The 18294-nt window shown below is 46.9% G+C and overlaps 1 protein-coding gene across 3 annotated transcripts in view; it reads right to left on the bottom strand.

Annotated features, from left to right (window-relative positions):
• Positions 1–17808, bottom strand: part of PAMR1 (peptidase domain containing associated with muscle regeneration 1) — a 161292-nt gene extending 143484 nt beyond the window's left edge. For 2 of the 3 annotated variants that reach the window (XM_053561150.1, XM_053561152.1), the window contains exon 1: positions 16858–17808. In XM_053561150.1, the coding sequence (XP_053417125.1) occupies positions 16858–16960 (103 nt within the window). In that variant the 5' untranslated portion in view covers positions 16961–17808. Of the gene's footprint in view, positions 1–15581; positions 15599–16857 lie in introns of those variants that run through there. The other variant, XM_053561156.1, reaches the window with a different exon arrangement.
• Between the last annotated feature and the right edge of the window lie 486 nt (positions 17809–18294).

Below are 18294 nucleotides of genomic sequence, written 5' to 3'. Positions count from 1 at the left end.
AGCAGGAAGGTAAAGAAGGGAGGGGAAAGCGCCACATTACACTTCATTGGCTATGCCCATTGATGAAGAAGTCTGGAAAATGTGGGGAATGTGGGTTGTTTTTTTTTTTTTAATCTGGGTCTATTGCTACACCTGCTGATACAAATGTTCTATTACTAAGGAAGAACAGAATATACACTAGGACGGCAACAAGCCATTTCCACTGCTGGAGGCTTCTAAGATGGATTACTTAGTGACTCAACCAGATCATGAAGGATCCTGGTTCTCTCCATCTTCACTCTGCCATCTTGGGTATTGATCTCATCCTCAGATTTGGTAGTAAATGGCTGTGCATATATTCTAAATGTCCCATCCAGATGTGATAACATCTGGAGAAAGATGAGAAGACAGCTCCCATAGCTCTCCATCAGAAGTGAGAAAACTTCTCTCAGAGTCCATCAGCAGACTTCCGGTGAAGGTGAGGGTGAGGCCACATTCCCTGAAGTATGTGGCTTCGTGTGTAAGGATGACATAGCTGGCCAAATGTAGGTTGTGTTAGAAAAGCAGAAGGGACGTGGGAGGATGGATGATGGATGCAAAGGCCAACTCCACCATATTCCAGCTCTGGATTTTGCCATGGACCTAATACCTCCAAGTTGGGCTTTCTTTCTCTGTCAAATTATAATAATAGTGACAATCTTATAGGGTCTTATGAGGCTGGAATGAGACGATGTATATAAAATACATGTGTACATAATTTTCCATGTATCAGAATGGCTTCTGCTTTTGCAACAGAGAAGTAATGCCATAGGTCGTTATTTCTTAAATAAAACAGAAGCTGCTCACACCCACATATACTAGATTGGAGGGAGGTCCAGTTATCACACTCTGAAGACTTCTCTCAAGTTTCTGGCACTTCAACAAAGGACACTTCTGCCCAGGGATGGGACCTGAGTCAGCTGGCTTGCTATTTCCTTTGCTGCTACTTGCTATTTCCTTTCCTGCTATTTTCTTGCTGCTTCCTAACAGCTAAAAGTAAAAATATGTCTTATAATAATGATCAAGAATGCCCTCCACAAAAATATATATATATATAAAAAATAAGAACAAGTGAAAAAAAAAGAATGTCCTCCATGGCAGGCATCCTGAGAGCTCGACACGTGTGAACTTGTTTGCTGCCCCTCTTGGTCTGTGGCCTGCCTTCCTCGTGTTGTCTGGTCCTGCTGCTCCAGATGCCATGGGGTGCCATCTCCAAATCCCCACTCCTTTGAAAGAGGGCATTTTCTCCACTGATTCACCCCCTCAAAGCCATGAAAGCCTAGAAAGCCCCTTGTCCTCCACCCAGGATTTTGGTCCTTTGTGCCCAGTTCTCTCAGACACCCTCTGAGAATGGCCCTTCTCCTCTACACGCCCAACCCAGGGCCCACACTCACTGTCCTGCTTCTCAGTTTGGGAAATCCTTCACCACCGTGGGCTGTTTTTCTACTTCAACTCTACTCACTCCCCAAGCACCCACAAACACCAGCCTTTCCTGATCTATCGTTTTAAACCAGAGCTAATGGCTCCCTAGATCCACTCCTGCCCCAGTTTGCATCTACCATATGTGTAGGGCAACAGTGGGATGAACCCACCACCACCACCTCTATAGCCAGTCAGCCAATCAGTGTTCTCCGGTCAAAGGGACTCCATCAAGAGCAGACATGAGTCCAGCAGGTGGCTCACACCTATAATCCTAATACTCTGGGAGTCAGCAGAGGGAGGATAGCTTGAGCCCAGAGTTTGAGGTTGCAGTTAGCTATGGTGACACCACTGCACTATGGCCTAGGCAACAGAGTAAGACTCTCAATAAAAAAAAAGAAAGAAAAGGAAGGAAGGAAGGAAGGAAGGAAGGAAGGAAGGAAGGAAGGAAGGAAGGAAGGAAGGAAGGAAGGAAGGAAGGAAGGAAGGAAGGAAGGAAGGAAGGAAGGAAGGAAGGAAGAGAATGGACATGAAACCCAATTTGAGTCAATGAGACTTGAGGAGAGATTTTTCTTTTCAAGAAACTTCTAGGGGACAAAAATATTTCTCTATATCCTTACATACAATGTGGGAGCAATGCCTGGAACTGCTGCATCCATTTTTCCACCATGAGGAACCTGGGCTGCTATTGCATGAAAAGCAGAACAGACAGAAAGCTGGAAAGAAACCATCATTTAATGACATTGTTAAGCCCCTGAGTCAAGGCAACCCAGAAGAACTTCCGATTACTTGTACCTTACAAGGTACCTTACATCAATCTCCTTTATTGTTTAATCCTTTTGCAGGTGAATTTATCATAGTAAAAATAAAAAGAGACTGAAAGGACCTAATGAGGCATTCAGAAATGGTCCAAACCTTAAAAAGACCTTAATTGTCTCTGGTTGTGGAAGAATAGCCCAGGTCAGGGGAAGAATGATAGAAATACTGACCTAACCTCAGGATCTAATCAGACTTCCAGAGGAGTTCAGCCAGAACCAGGAAGCCAGGATCCTTAAAAATGAAGGAGCTCCTTCATTTATCCATCTATCCACCCCCTACTCCTTCACCAAGCATTAGAAGTTTAGCTTCCTTAGGTTCTCAATACCTCAGTGCTAGTATCTAGGCTCATGCAAACAGTACCACATTGCAAGACCTAACAAAATTTAGGTGATATCTGCCCTCCAGTTTTCAGTGAGCCATACACCCCCTCTTCCTTTCTAACTGCACTGCTGCCACCCAAGCCCAGACCCCTCCTAGCTTAATCCCTGCTCCATTGGGGCAACTTTCTAACAGTCACTTGTCTGATCTGCCTTTTGATAATCTGGCACCACGAAGCATGAATCATTCATTTGAAAGCATTCCTTTGATCGTCACAGTCTGTTCAAAAATATGTGCTGAGTCTAATGAATTTAAATAGTCCAGGGATATATAAAAATTTTTGGAAAAGACAAAGAAGAAAGTCCTTCCTCTTCAAATTGTCTTTGTTAACACTCGATATATATCCTCCCAGAATCTTTTGTACTTTTCTTTTTCAACAAAGCAGGGCACAGCTTCATGAAAGTTGCTAGACTGTAAGAGAGGGAATTCCCTGAAATCACATTAAAAAAACACTTTCCAACATGATTCCTTAGAGCCACATTCACTCAAAATAATGGAAATTTACATTCAACTGCCCTGCTGGGGGAGGGTTCCAAAGCCCATAACTCCAATTTTGGTTGCTGTCGTATTTCCGTGATTTCATTCTCCACCGATTTAATTAGGACACGTGGTATTGTCTGAAGCAACGTCATTTATACTCTATTCATGGCCAGAGGCAGTTAGCACAAAAGTCACAATATTTTTAATTCTGATAAACTATTCAGCCTGACGATCCTGTTTCAGCAACTGGATGGGGCAGAACACCTGGGCATCTGAAGCTGCAGAGAAGAGAAAAGCCCTCCTGGGTGTCTTAGAAAGAGCACGCCTCAGAGCACACGGCTGGGTGTGAGCTCCTGAGAGTTCATGGTGCACGAGACTCAACAAAAAGGTTTGGTTTGACATGCGATGCTATTACCGTGCTGTCTCTGGGAGAAGATATTCTATCACAGTTCCCAGTGTGTTCTTGTTATGACCAAGACTGCTGGACAGTTCCGTGACAAGTCTCAGAGCAGCCAGTGACAGGTCGCAGAGCTGCTGGGTCTCGGGTCCTTCTGAGCTGGCTTTCTGATGCACAGGTTTTAGGACCAGGTGACTTGGAGGCACGCAGGCCGAGGTCTGAACCCAGGTCTACCATTTAACAGTAGTGTCAACATGGGCAATTTACTTAAACTCTCTGAACCTTGGTTTATTCACCCGTAAGTGGAAGTTATAAAAGGGTTGCTGAGGAAGCACAAGCTGCCTGGCATGAAGTAACTGGGATCCGTTACTGGTCTCCGCCTGGTTGTGAGGCATGTGGTTCCTGCCTCCCAATAAGTCATTTCTGCTTCTCTTCTCCCACCCAACTTCTAAACATCCCAAATCACAAGAAAGGGGTGGGTGGCCAAGGGGAGGATTTATGGGTACTGGAAAGGACTCTCAAAGGCTGACCGGAGGGAAGGTAGCTGAGCAAATCCTCTGTGGTGTGGACGTTGCCAGGAGGCATTGCTGAGAACACAGAGCATTCCCCGGCCCCTCTGGACTGGCTGAGCTCCCTGATTCTCACTTTTTCCTCAAGCTCTTGGGTCTTGGCTGGGCTCCGCTTTCCTGGGAAACACAGATGGTCAGCATAGAAAATGCAGCCTGAATTTGGGTTGGCCTTAGAAGAGCCTAAATCATTCTGCTCCAGGGCAATGAAGTGTTTTGTTTCTCTCCCTCCCTTTTTCAATCTCTCTCCTCTCTCTCTCTCTCCTCTCTCTCTCCTCTCTTTCAGACACGCAAATTATTTCATTCCTAGCTTCTATGTGCTTCATATGCCCTCCCCTCCATTACTGCAAAATGACAGCTCGTGATAGAAATACCAGGACATACCCTCTGATTTTTCTTTATATAATAGACATCTTAAACCCCCTTCCTAATCTGAGAGGCAGCAATTTATGGAAATTTTGGATCTGGTAACCATTGGAGTCAAAAAGACAAGTGTTGTTATTGTTGTGTGGGTGTGTTTGCCATCATAACCAGCATTTATTCTGACCCCAGCCGGATGTGTCACTCTGTGATGTATCACCAGGCATGTGAATGATGAATCATGTTGCTTGGTTTCAATTTTTTTGGCTCCTTGTACAAGATGCACAAAGTACATTTTGTTGACATCTTATCATACAGTTCTACTTGTTTAATTCATTTGGGGGGTTTACATTATTATTTTATAAGTAATATAATTTTTTTTTAAATTGAACAACACAAAAATGTTGGGATGGAAGTGTACAGAATGATGGCCCAGGACAGAACTACTTCCTTACATTTCACCAGCTTTGTCATTTTGCAAAGGCTGGATGAGCCAGTGCTACAAACCTTTTCCCTAAAATTGACCAATGAGATCCCCTTCGTGGCAGACAAAAGCTTGCATGGAAGGTGACTGTAGCTGCCTTTTATACCCACACCCTTAATAGAAGACCCTCCTGCTACATCCCGGGCTGCTCAGCTCTGGTGTACACCAATGCAAATTTTTCAGTTCTTCCATCAATGCTCTTGCTTTGCCACCAAAGGAATCTCAACTGATTGAAGGGAAGTGAGCACAAACTTTATAACCACACACACACACACACAGGTGCACCAGAATATCACATTCTTTATTTTCCATATCTGATAGCACCTTTTAACTTGAGCCTCCATACACACCCATTAATACACATATACCATCCCCATAATGCTTTATGAAGTATAACATTTAAATGTTTACAGTAAAAAAGCAGAAGTGCCTCCCCCGTACAAACATCTTCTCAAGAAGTAACACTATCAGCCAGGTGCCGTGGCTCCCACCTATAATCCTAGCACTCGGGGAGGCCGAGGCGAGACAATTGTTTGAGGTCAGGAGTTTAAGACCAGGCTGAGGAAGGGTGAGACCCTACATCTCTACTAAGTATAGAAAAATTAGCTGGGTGTGATGGTGCATGCCCATAGTCCCAGGTATTCTAGAGGCTGGGGCAGGAGGATCACTTGAACATAAGAGTTTGAGGTTACTGTGAGCTACGCTGACATCATACACTCTAGCCTGGGGCAATAGAGTGAGACTGTCTCAAAGAAAAGAAGAAGAAGAAGTAAAACTATTAACAGATTATTAGTCTGTATCCTCCTAGACATTTTTCTACGCAGCTGTGTGTGCATGGGGGGGGGGGGTTAATATCTATTGAGTGCCTACTATATGCCAGAAACTACATTAGGAATTTTCACCTGGTGTCTTTTATCTAATTCCATGATCTCATTTAATTGTCACAATACCCCAGTGAGACATGCATTACTGTCTCATTTTCAGAATGAGAAACCATAGTAGGACAACTTTCTATGCCATTCAGCTACTGCCACTGACCCTAAACTGCTGTGCAGGTCTGTCGCTGCCCCGCACTCAGGGGACTCTAGCTGGGGAGAGACAAAGGCAAGTCCCAGGCTTTGATCAATGACCTCTGTGAACAAGGGTCCTGTGCCAGGAACAGACAATCAAGGGGAAGCTTTTGGTTTTATAGCATTTCCTCTCGGCCATTGCATTATTATCCCCCCCACACCAAAAAAATATACTCAGAAAACACAACAGTCAGTAATTACCTCCTCTTTTTCTCCCTGATGCCCTCTGATTAGTTCCTCTGCTTGTCAACCAACAGAAAGAGTCAGGCAAAGAAAAGATTCCAAAATCATCTCTCTCTCTTTATTTTTTCACACCCCTTCTTTTTCATTTTTCTTCTTCCACTCTTTTCTATCACAGGTGCTTATAAGGGTGATAGAAAGAACCAACAAATGGGACAAAAGCACTTCAATATTCTAGCTATTAAGGAAGCCCTGGATTCTTTTCCGTCATTACTGGAGTTTTAATGGCCATTGTCATATGCATGTAACATGTACATGCAACCACGTGGACCACACAAGCTGGAGACAGCGTTTGCCAATGTGAACAGCACTGGGCAGAGAGGAAGTGATGTATAAAACCTCTGAGGAGGAAGTCAGGTTAAGTGTGTTCCAGTTCCCGATGTCTCAGGAACTAGCTGTGAAGCTAAGGGCTCGTCGTGAAACTCCCTGAAGTTCAGCTTTCTCCTTCTTCAAATAAAACAGTAACTACCTCCTGCCCCAGTCCCCATCTCTCTAGCAGGTTGTTGGGAAATTCCAATGAACTGGCATGTGAAAGCATCAAAATTGCAAGGAGCTGTATAAATATATCACCTTCCCAATCCCTCAGCTTTTGTCCTGTTATTCCTCAGGCCTAGGTTGTTGGTGAAATGCAACCATTCTTTAAACTCAGGCTGCAAGAAATGGCCTCTGAGGTTTCTTTCTTCTTTTTTTTTTTCTTGCAGGTGAAATGAAAAGGAACTTGAGATATTTAGCAATGAGTCTCAAAATGTGGTGCATAACAAACATGCCAAGCCCCACAGACACACCTTCCCCGTGGCAATCTCACAGTTGGCTCCTGAGAGGAGTAAAACCAGGGAAGGAATGGCAGAAGAAACGGCACTCGTGTACTGCCTTCCCCAGGCTAATCTGCTCCCAAGACAGAGGTAGTTATGTCCCCAGGTCTGCCAGCCCTGCCTGCTTCTTTCCCGGCCAGTTCTCCCACCCGATATGAACCCGATGGAGCTTTCTGTGCTGCCACTTACCTCCCACTACATGGGCCTGGGCTTAATCCCTCAGCAGGTATGAGGACCCTCATAACAGTTCCCTTTGCTAACTCACTTCCAGGCAGCCACATAGTGTCGTGGTTAACACACCCTTGGTCTTTTTGTAGACCTGAATTGGGGTTCCACTTCCATGAGGTAGCACACAACTTCTGGGCCAAGGCTTTTGCTCTCACAATGCTCCTATTTCCCCATGAATGAATTGGGGAATAACACCTCTGGAAGTGGGAGGGGACTCTGGAAGATCAGGGCTTGACAGCCCACTGCACACTGCCTGGCATGTAGAAAGTATACTGTAAATGCCAAGCTGTGTCCACCAGGAATCCTTTCAGGGGCTCCCCACTTTGATCCCTAGAGAAACCCCTGTGATGGATCCTGAGTGGAAGTAGCCCTGTTTTGCATTATGTAAGAGGGAAATTTCACCTGTTTCTCCACAAAAGGGGAGGGAGAGAGAAAGGGAGAGCAAAGCTAGATGGATGAAGACCTTGCACGGTGAAGTGACTTCCCCTAGGAAAGTCCCCCAGGTCTTCAGTAAAGTCACTGACCTCATGATAGCTTCAGTCCAAGTGAGGGAGGAGGTGGGAAAGCATTTAAGTTCACACCCATGTTAACGCATGTGGGAGCCAAAGCCACAACTATGAGCAGGGAGTGGACAGAGAAAGAAAAAGGCTCTGGGGACACTGGACAATAGGGGGAATGTCTCTGGACCCCCCAGGCCATAAAATAGGAATTTGTGTCAATTTTAACTGGATCTCAAGGCAGGAGGGAGGCTTCAACTGCCAGTACAGTTACATTATCATCATCATCATCATCATTATAACCATTACCATCATTATCAAATATCGTTGACTGTCTGCCCAGGGGATGCGGAAAACTGATTTCAAGCAGTGAAACCTAACACATTTCTCACCAGGAATGCAAAACTGAAGAACTTCTAGCTGGTGTTTCACCCACCTCATTGTTGAAATACAAAGCTACCTCTGTGCTAGCTATTCCCCATCAGGGAGTGTCCGCAAATTACCCATTGCCCTTTCATATTCTTGCCAGTCATTTTTCAGTCCAACAGCAATGACTTTTCCTGGGTCTGGAAGTCCCTTGGTCTCCTACTTAGCCTGCTCACCACTGAAACGCCACTCCTCTGCACTGCAGTAAGCCCCCAGTTATAAATGACTTACCTGCTGGCCATCATTTTAATGTAAATGGATTTTAAAAAGCAGCAAAGGAATATATTTTCATTTGGAGTTAAAGCATCCATTTTTTATTTGAGTTTGAGCTTGGTCTAGAAGAGATGGCAGAAGAATGGCTCCGAGGCTAATATTGTTAATGATTATGATGGAGATCCCAAGAACAGCAGATATTTCACCAGCAGCCACCTCAGTCCTGGCTTTGCTGCCTGCAGCACTTCCTTTTTTTTCACAGACACTTCCATTAACACCCACTACATATGATGGAGCCATTATGATAATATCTCTGCTTTCAGCAGCCTCAATTGGTCTTGACACATTATCACCCTAAGAGCCCAGCCACATCGCACTAAGTCCTATTTATAATAACCCTTGGCATGAGCCACCAAAATAAAACCTGGTACTTACAGGCCACCTTTCATCTGAGGAAATCAGAAAGCTTTACAAGCTTAATTAAGCTTCAGCGTCTATCTTACTGATGAGATGTGCAGGGCCTTAGGAAGCCGACGAGGTACAGAATCGCTAATTGCACACTGGATAAAGCTCTGGCTGGTGATGAACAGCAAAAACTCAATGAAGCCAATGAGAGGCATCTCTTTTAGTGGGAGATGTTTGTTGAGTGAAATTTCTTTAGGGTGGGTTGAGACAAACAATTGTTTTGTTTTTGTTTTTGTTTTTTTTATTGTTGGGGATTCATTGAGGGTACAATAAGCCAGGTTACACTGATTGCAATTGTTAGGTAAAGTCCCTCTTGCAATCATGTCTTGCCCCCATAAAGAGTGACACACACCAAGGCCCCACCCCCCTCCCTCCTTCCCTCTTTCTGCTTTCCCCCCCCATAACCTTAATTGTCATTAATTGTCCTCATATCAACAAACAATTGTAAGTTAGTGACGAAGGGGCCTGGAGAGTCTCAATCTGGGGGGAGGGATGCCTGTGATTTGTTTCTTTTACCAAAAGAGGATTAAGCTAATCCAGCACAGTCAAGTGCTTTCCAGGATGAAGAAACTGAGCTCCTACAAGATCCCGTGATCTGACTGTGGGCACGTGGCTGCTGAGTTGTCGTGCTGTTTCCTCGGTTTGTCTGTCTCTTCCCATCTCCCCCTTGCAAACTCTGACCCGCAAACCTCCACTTGCTGTTCAAGATTCATCTCAACATATGCCTCCTTGGTGAAGCCTTCCTGGACTTCTCTGGCAGCCCTAGTTGCTCACTATTCTATGTTCCTAAGTGCTTTCTTTTCCCATAATGGCTACAGCAACTCATATTTATTGAGCATTTACTAAGTGCTTAAGGTACATCTCATCCATATAATAATGAGGCAAGAACAATTATCATCTCCATTCTACAAATGAGTACACAGGTCCAGGGAAGTTCTGTGACTTTCCCCAGACAGCACAGTGCACAAGTGCAAGACTCAGCTGGGCTGCAGACCACATGTTCCAAAAACACTAACCCACACTGCCTCCCCAGCAGCCCAGTTGTGAAGGAAGAGATCTGTTTATATGTCTGCTTCCCTTTCTCATTTGTAAGTTCCAGTGTAAAAGGATATATCATTTAGGAACTTTGGGTGGTAAACAAAAGAAACCCCAACTCATAGTGAGTTAAACCACAAGGGAGTCAAGAGGAGGGGTGTCTCCAGAGTTGGTGAACTTGAGAGCTTAGTGACTCAGCAACCACCTAGATTCCTTCCATCTTTCTTTTCTGCCATCCTGATGATGAGGACTTAGTTCCTCTGGCAGTCACACAAGGACTGCCCCCAGGCCAGGCCTCCCATCTAGACTGAAACCATGTAGAAAAGGTGCCATATCTTTCCTATGTCTCTGTAATGGTACTGACACCTTTTCTAGAAATCACCCACAGGACTTCCCCTCAAGGTCATTGGCAAGAATAAGGCAGCACATGCCTCTGGTTTAACCAATCATTGGCAAGGAATTGAAAGCACCATGACTGGTTTAGCCCAATCAGGATTCTGCCTTCCCTCAAGGACAGAGGCACAGAGGAGGAAGATAGAGACCTGCCAAGGAGGAGGAAGGTAAGGGAAGGCGTCAGGAAAAAAAAAAATGTTCCATGATACAGACATAAGGAAGAAAAGAAATGTGATGCCCAATCACTTACTGCCCATTCCTTGGACATTTAGCATGTGGGCAATAAATATCTGTTGAAGTAAGTTGTAGTAGAGAAAGAAATTCATGTCCCCAAATGTCCACTTCAGAATTCTTAACATCATGCTCTGTAACTAGGACTGAAATATGGGTTGGCAACTACTCTAAAATTTGCTAAATTGATTCACCATTACTTCAACTTTTAGATTCTAGTCCTTAACATTAGGTCTGTAGGAACCTTTTTCAAAGCATGTCCAGAAGAGAGCAAGATGAAATAAAGAGAATCATAAAAATGTTAGTCTCATCATAATTTAAAGGGTTCATGTCAACCTTGACTTCCTTTCCAGAAGCACAATGTGTTCTTAAAAAGCAGGACTCACTCAAGCAGACAGGTTAATTGAATTCAAAGATTTCCTGCCCTCCTTCTACCTTTCCTGTAGGATTTACCTGGAACAAGATGTGACCGTACAAGTTCTTGAGAGTGAGGTATATGGGCTGGACACCCATAGCTCAGTGGTTAGGGTGCCAGCCACACGCACTGGGGCTGGTGGGTTCAAACACGGCCCAGGCCTGCTAGATAGTCAGGTACATGAGGATAAAACAAGCAATTCTTGGAAGACCCAGATCATAGTCAAATAGAAATACCAAGAAAAATAAAATGATTCCCAAGCAGAAAAATAATGTAAGGGAAGAAAAGATAGGGAAGAGGGAGAGTCTTAGTTCAGGCCATTATGACAGAATACTATAGACTAGGTGCTTAAAACAAAAAATTTCTGCAAGCTGGGAAGTCCAAACTCAAGGTGCCAGAAGGATACTCTTCCTTGTTCATAGGGAGCAGCATTCTTTCTCTGTCTTCACATGGCATAAAGAGAGTAAGAGGCCACCCTGGGGTCTCTTTTATAAGGGCACTAATCTCAAGTATGAGGGCTCCACCCTCATGATTTAATTATTTCCCAAAGGCCCTACTTCCTAATGCCATCACATTGGAGGTTAGGATTTGAACATGAGTTGGGGATGGTGTAGGGGGAGACAAACATTTAATCCATAATAAGGAGGCACAAATAATGAAACCATAACCAGAGGGTTAGAAATCTATCCAAGGTCAAACAGTAATGGCCAATGGAGGGAGTTATACCCAGTTTCAAGGAATATTACACTCCTCTCTGACGTTGTCTTTCCTTCTCTTTCTTTTTGTAGAAGCATCCGGAAGGGTACATTTGGAGGCCTTTGCCTTTGGGAGGGGCTTGTAACTTGGGAGACCCATAAAAGCTCAGGTTTGAAGGAGGCAGAAGAGTGAGAAGAAGCCAGGATCTGTATGCCTAAGGCTGGCTGGAGGCTCCGGGTTTTTAACACAAGAGCTCTGGGAACCTTGGTAGAGGCCAGCTGGTCCGGCTCCAGGGGGAAGAAAATCATAAAATTGTCAGGGATGACACCTATCTGGGGCACAAAGAAGGTACATTGAGCTGGAACACCTGTATTAGATATTTCAAGCCCCAGGTGAGGCTTGGTGGAGAATAGTAACAGGTAAAGGAAGAGATCTCCATTTGGGCAATGGAACGGTGAAACACAGAGGAAAAAGAACAAAAACTAGAAGAATAGTGAACACTTTAGAATCAGCGGTTCTCAACCTGTGGGTCGCAACCCCTTTGGGGGTCGAACAACCCTTTCACAGGGGTCACCTAATATCAGATATTTACATTACGATTCAGAACAGTAGCAAAAATTACAGTTATGAAGTAGCAATGAAAATAATTTTATGGTTGGGGGGTCACCACAGCATGAGGAACTTTATTAAAGGATCCCAGCATTAGGATGGTTGAGAACCACTGCTTTAGATGGGCTTTTAAGTACTTTAAATATAAGGACTAATTTAATCATCACAGTAATCTATAAGGTTTGTTACCATTAATTACTTGTAATCATTAGATGTTATATAATTATTATAACTATTATTACTAACAATACTATTGGTACTGCATTTTACAGATGTGCAAACTAAGGTACAGAGAAGTTAAAGTAACTTACTGAAGGCCACACCCCTGGTAAGTGGCAGGACTAAGTTTCAGACTCAGAAAATTTGGCTTAAGAGTTCACATTCCTCACCACTTCACTTAGCAGCAACCACAGAAAACATTTTAAAGCAAATTTTCATCTGAGCTGAATCTATTCTGATATAATGCAATAATTTTTATGCCTGCCATTCCCCCAGCAGTTTATAATTTACAAGGGGTTTTTGCCTCCATCATTCTAGAATCTCAGCCCTGCCACTTCCTTGCTGCAGGACTTCAGGCCAGTCACTGGCTGAGCCTCAGCTTTCCCACCTATGGGGGACAACAAGAATGCTTGATGGAGACATGATTGCAAGAGGGACTTTACCTAACAATTGGAATCAGTGTAACCTGGCTTATTGTACCCTCAATGAATCCCCAACAATAAAAAAAAAAAAAAGAATGCTTGCTGGGAGGCTTAAATGAGATAAAGCACATTCGGAGCTTAGCCCCACACTGGGCCCAGACTAAGCAAACTCAGTAAGTGTTTGCTGCCACTGTTGTGGTTATTATTAACACGAGTATTTCACATGAGCTGCATAACAGTCCTGTGCATTAGGTAGCATTTATTAACCTAATTTCTCAGATTCAGAAACTAAAAGTCATAGAAGGTAAATAACTAGCTCAAGGAACAATCCAGATACTTCTAATGCCAGACTTGGAAGGTCTTCCAACTCCAAGCCTCCTGCCCTGCTCCCACCCCTCAACTCTACCATTTCTCTCTTGCCCATGAAGCACTGTTATATGAACCAGGTCATTCTTCAAACAGGACTTTTGAAGTTTGAAGATATTAGAAGCCCAGGTCGGGAGTATTAAGAAAGTCTTAAAGGTGTAAATAGATACCAGTTAAGGGACAGATGAGCAGCATCTCACCCCCTAGCAAATGCCAGAAGGAACTAGCAGTACATGTTATGATTAACTATGTGATCCCAAAAAGCCATACTGTGTTGGCCACGGGTGAGCTGGGGGTGTCCATAGGTTGAAAAGTAAAGGAGAATGGGAGTGTTTTTATCCAACAGGCAAAATAGAGCAGTGTTTTTAAACACTGTCAAAAATAATCAAATGTCGCTTTAAAACGGCATTCTACCTTGGGTGTGTGTGTGTTTATTCCTCTGGTATTCTGTAATTCTGCATGTCTATTAACTTGTTATTAACGTGTATCCTGTTCTGGTACCTGGTGCATTCAGTCCCATAGCCACAGGCAAAGGCTATTCAAAGGTAAAATCAGTTCATCTTCTGAAGCCTCAGATTTTTCATCAGTACCAGAATATAATTGGGAGATTCCAGGACAGTTTGAAGCCACCCCTTCCAAACTGGAAATCATTTGCCTCCCCCACACTCATTATGCAGAGCCCTCGCCCATATTTATTCCTTTTAAAATTAATGAAAAGTCTTATCTTGTACCCCTTAGTTAAAAAAAATAAAACTTAATACACACTGCTTTCAGACCTTCATCTTATTAACAAGCCAATGATTTATTCAACAAATTATTATTGAACACCCACTAAGTGCCAGGCATTGTGCCCAGGCAGCCATAAAACAATGGACAAACGGGCTCCCGGAGAAGTTTACAGTGAAAGATCCCTGGTAGTTATTTACAGCTTTTGCTAACAGCCAAAAAAATGGAGACACCAACTACTTTGGATTTCCCCATAACCTCTAAGACATAGATTGGGCCATAATAGCTATTTGATATTCTTAGAGCTTAACTTAAACAATTAATCGTCATGTTAAAAATATTAATATATACACTTTTCTCTAATTAGATGATATTCTACTTATGCCCACAAGGTGGCGATCTTGCTTATAGTTTGCCCAAGCTAAAAACGCTGTATTTAAAATATGTACATCTACACCCCTAGAAGTTAAACCAAAAGACAAAAAAAAAAAAATTAACTTATTGAACACTTATTTAATGTAAATCACTATGTTAGGTAGTAAAAAAAAATAAAAGTTGTTAAGACACAATCCCTGCCTGCTAGAGAAAGATGGGAGGAGGGAGCTTGTATGGGCCAGGAAGATAATACCTTTTAATGAATTAATATAGTTTGATGTAACCATATGGGAGCCATAGTAATCTCATTATCAGATAAAAGCTATTAAAAAGCACGATAAAGCCACCATGTGGTTGGGAAGAGATTCCACAAAGACCCCACACTTCAGCCAATATATACTTACCAAACCAGAGAAAACATAGAAGGTCAGGGCTTGAAGGCCCCAAATGTGGTTTTTTGATGCCTTTGCTCAGCCACAAACAAAGTGTGCTCTATGATTCCAGAACATTCATTCTTTGGAGAATAAAATATAATCAGTGCCAGCCAATGAGGCAGTACAGCTGAAAACCCCCCATGTGCACCTCATGGAGGCATAAGGGGAGAAAAGAAACATGTGTAAGGAAACAGGTTTCAAACTCCGGTTTTCAGAGGTAGATTCTAGCACCTCCCACGCCCTACCTCGTGTCTAACCCGGGAATCTCGATTTGGATCTGGGACACAGAGAAGGAAGGGAGAGGGCCGGTTCACATCCAAAAATTTTTCTGGTAATTTAAATACAAAGGTGGCTGGAAGAAAATGTATTAGGGGTTTTATTTATTTGTTGGTTTCCTTTGCTTTTTCACCATCTCCTTACCATCCCCCCTCCCAAACCATTAAACCAGTAAATCAACTGCAATATGGATTGTTGTTTTTACTTCCTTTCATTCAACTGAAAATCACATTTAGGGAATAAAGTGACTAGTTCAATGACAGTGAGTTTAAAAATTGAGAATGGTGACTTGATAAAAATATTTAACTTTCCCCTATAGAGAGAAAATCCAGTGGCGTGGGGCCAGGAGACCCGAGTTCGACTTTTACCTTCTCCACTTGCTAACTGCGGAACCTTGAGCAAGACCCATCCCTCCTCCGTACCTCAATTTCCTCACGGAAGAAACTACTATTTCTTTTGAGAAGTCATGCCTGACACCCGGGTCCCCCACACGAGGTCGGATCCCAGACTACCTCCAAACAGCAACCCGAACGTTCCACTGGAATGCAAACTCCGTGGGCAGAGGGACTCGCGTCTGTGGATTTTACTGCTCCTGTGACCACAACCGGGGCAGTCGCTTGGTTGAACGGATGCACGAATGCACAATGGCTGGCCAAGGGGTGCTGCGTGCACGTGCACGCGCGGGTTTAATACCCCCCAGTCCCTTGAGAAAGGCCGAGCCGCCAACCTCAAAGCTCTCCAGGCCGCAGTGACTGGTGGCAGTGGGCGTGCTCGGGTGAAAGGGAGAGTTGGTTCAAAGTTGCTGGCTACAGACGGTTCCTCTCCCTACCGGAGTCACCTCCTCTGTGGCTCGGAGAGATTCCCAGGGATTTACATAAGGCTGCGTGAATCACCCGGTCAAAAACGAAGAAAGCAAAGGGACCCGCCCTGATCCTCGCCTGGCGGAGCCCGGAGCGCAGTGGGGATCCGCGGGAAGTTTGCAGGACAACAAGAGCTGCTTAGGCGAAGGGAGCCGGCGACCACCCAACCCTCGCGAGGGCCCAGGGCGCGTCCCTCCCGCCCGGCCTGGGACTGCAGCTCTGCACCGCCTCCTCAGACTCCCCCGCGCGGGCGCAGCCAGTCCAGCTTCCTCCCGGCCCCTAAGTCCCTGGCCGAGTGTGGGGCCGCCGCTCCCTCCTGGAAGGAGCCATCGCCGCTTTAAGGGGAAGAGGAGGGGAAGGGGCGGGGGAGCGGGGGGCGGGGAGCAGCGGCTGAGGAGGGGGAGAGGGATCCCCCCTCACTCCCACGTGGTCCGGGCGCCTGTGAATCGCGCCCACCGGAGGGTCTCACAGCGAAATACAAAAGCAGCTGGGAAGCGGCGGAGAGGCGAGTTCCCAGCGCCGGACAGAGCTCCGCAGTGACCGGCGGCCGCTATGGGGCTGAGGCGCCCGAAGCCCGGGAGCCAAGAAGCTACCCGGCCCGCGTCGCCGCCGGGACCCGGGTGCCCGGGCTCGGCTTGAAGAGGCGGCGGCGACGGTGGCACCGGCGCGGGAGCATGGGCAGGAGGATGCGAGGCGCCGCCGCCACCGCGGGGCTCTGGCTGCTGGCGCTGGGCTCGCTGCTGGCGCTGTGGGGCGGGCTCCTGCCGCCGCGTACGGAGCTACCCGCCGCCCCGCCGCCTGAAGACCGACTCCCACGGCGTCCGGCCGGGAGCGACGGCCCAGCGCCCGCGCCTCGCTTCCCTCTGCCCCGGCCCCTGGCTTGGGACGCCCACGGCGGCTCCCTGAAAACTTTCCGGGCTCTACTCACCCTGGCGGCCGGCGCAGATGGCCCGCCCCGGCAGCCCCCGGGTGAGCACAGGCGACACGTGCCAGCCGGGCGGCAGGGGCCGGAGGAGCGCGTTGTGGTACATGGGGGTGTCTTCTGGAGCCGCGGCCTGGAGGAGCAGGTGCCCCGGGGCTTTTCGGAGGCCCAGGCGGCAGCGTGGCTGGAGATGGCGCGGGGCGCCAGGGTGGTGGCCCTGGAACGTGGGGGCTGCGGGCGAAGCTCCAACCGACTGGCCCGCTTTGCCGACGGCACCCGCGCCTGTGTGCGGTACGGCATCAACCCGGAGCAGATCCAGGGCGAGGCCCTGTCTTACTACCTGGCGCGCCTGCTGGGGCTCCAGCGCCACGTGCCGCCGCTGGCACTGGCTCGGGTGGAGGCGCGGGGCGCGCAGTGGGCGCAGGTGCAGGAGGAGCTGCGCGCTGCACACTGGACAGAGGGCAGCGTGGTGAGCCTGACGCGCTGGCTGCCCAACCTCACCGACGTGGTGGTACCGGCACCCTGGCGCTCTGAGGACGGCCGTCTGCAGCCCCTGCGCGACGCAGGGGGCGAATTGACCAACCTCAGCCAGGCAGAGCTGGTGGACCTAGTGCAATGGACCGACTTGATCCTCTTCGATTACCTGACCGCCAACTTCGACCGGCTTGTAAGCAACCTATTCAGCCTGCAGTGGGACCCGCGCGTCATGCAGCGCGCCACCAGCAACCTGCACCGCGGTCCCGGCGGGGCGCTGGTCTTTCTGGACAACGAGGCGGGCTTGGTGCACGGCTACCGGGTGGCAGGCATGTGGGACAAATATAACGAGCCACTGTTGCAGTCAGTGTGCGTGTTCCGCGAACGAACTGCGCGTCGCGTCCTGGAGCTACACCGCGGGCAGGACGCGGCGGCCCGGCTGCTGCGCCTCTATCGGCGCCACGAGCCTCGCTTCCCCGAGCTGGCCGCGCTCGCCGACCCCCATGCTCAGCTGCTACAGCGCCGCCTCCACTTCCTAGCCAAGCACATTTTGCACTGTAAGGCCAAGTACGACCGCCGGCCAGGGACTTAGCATCACCAGGAGGAGAAGAGAGAGAGACCCGGACTAGGGTATGGATGGTGGGGGAAGGGCTGTGGTCTCTGCCTCTGTCTGGGACCAGCCAGCCAACGCCCAGCCAGTGGCCTAAGCGTGAAGGTGTCTAAAACTTTAGCTTCACCCACCTGCCCCCTTCTTTCAATCCCAGGATATTTTCTTTCAAAGTTCTGGGACGAGGAACTCATCGAGCGAGAAGTGTTAACATTCCCCTCCACCCAGCTTATAAAGGATTCTTTTCCCGTGCCAGCGCGGAGATTGGAACTGAAGAAACTGCTGGGGTTTGGCCCTGGAGTGGCTGTCCCTGTGGGAGATGCCCCACGATCTTGGTCCCCCTTTTTCTTTCCAAAAAAAGG

This window comes from Nycticebus coucang, chromosome 14 (genome assembly GCF_027406575.1).
Source record: "Nycticebus coucang isolate mNycCou1 chromosome 14, mNycCou1.pri, whole genome shotgun sequence".
NCBI classification, from domain to species: Eukaryota; Metazoa; Chordata; class Mammalia; order Primates; family Lorisidae; genus Nycticebus; species Nycticebus coucang.
This window is presented reverse-complemented; position numbering and strand designations above follow the sequence as displayed.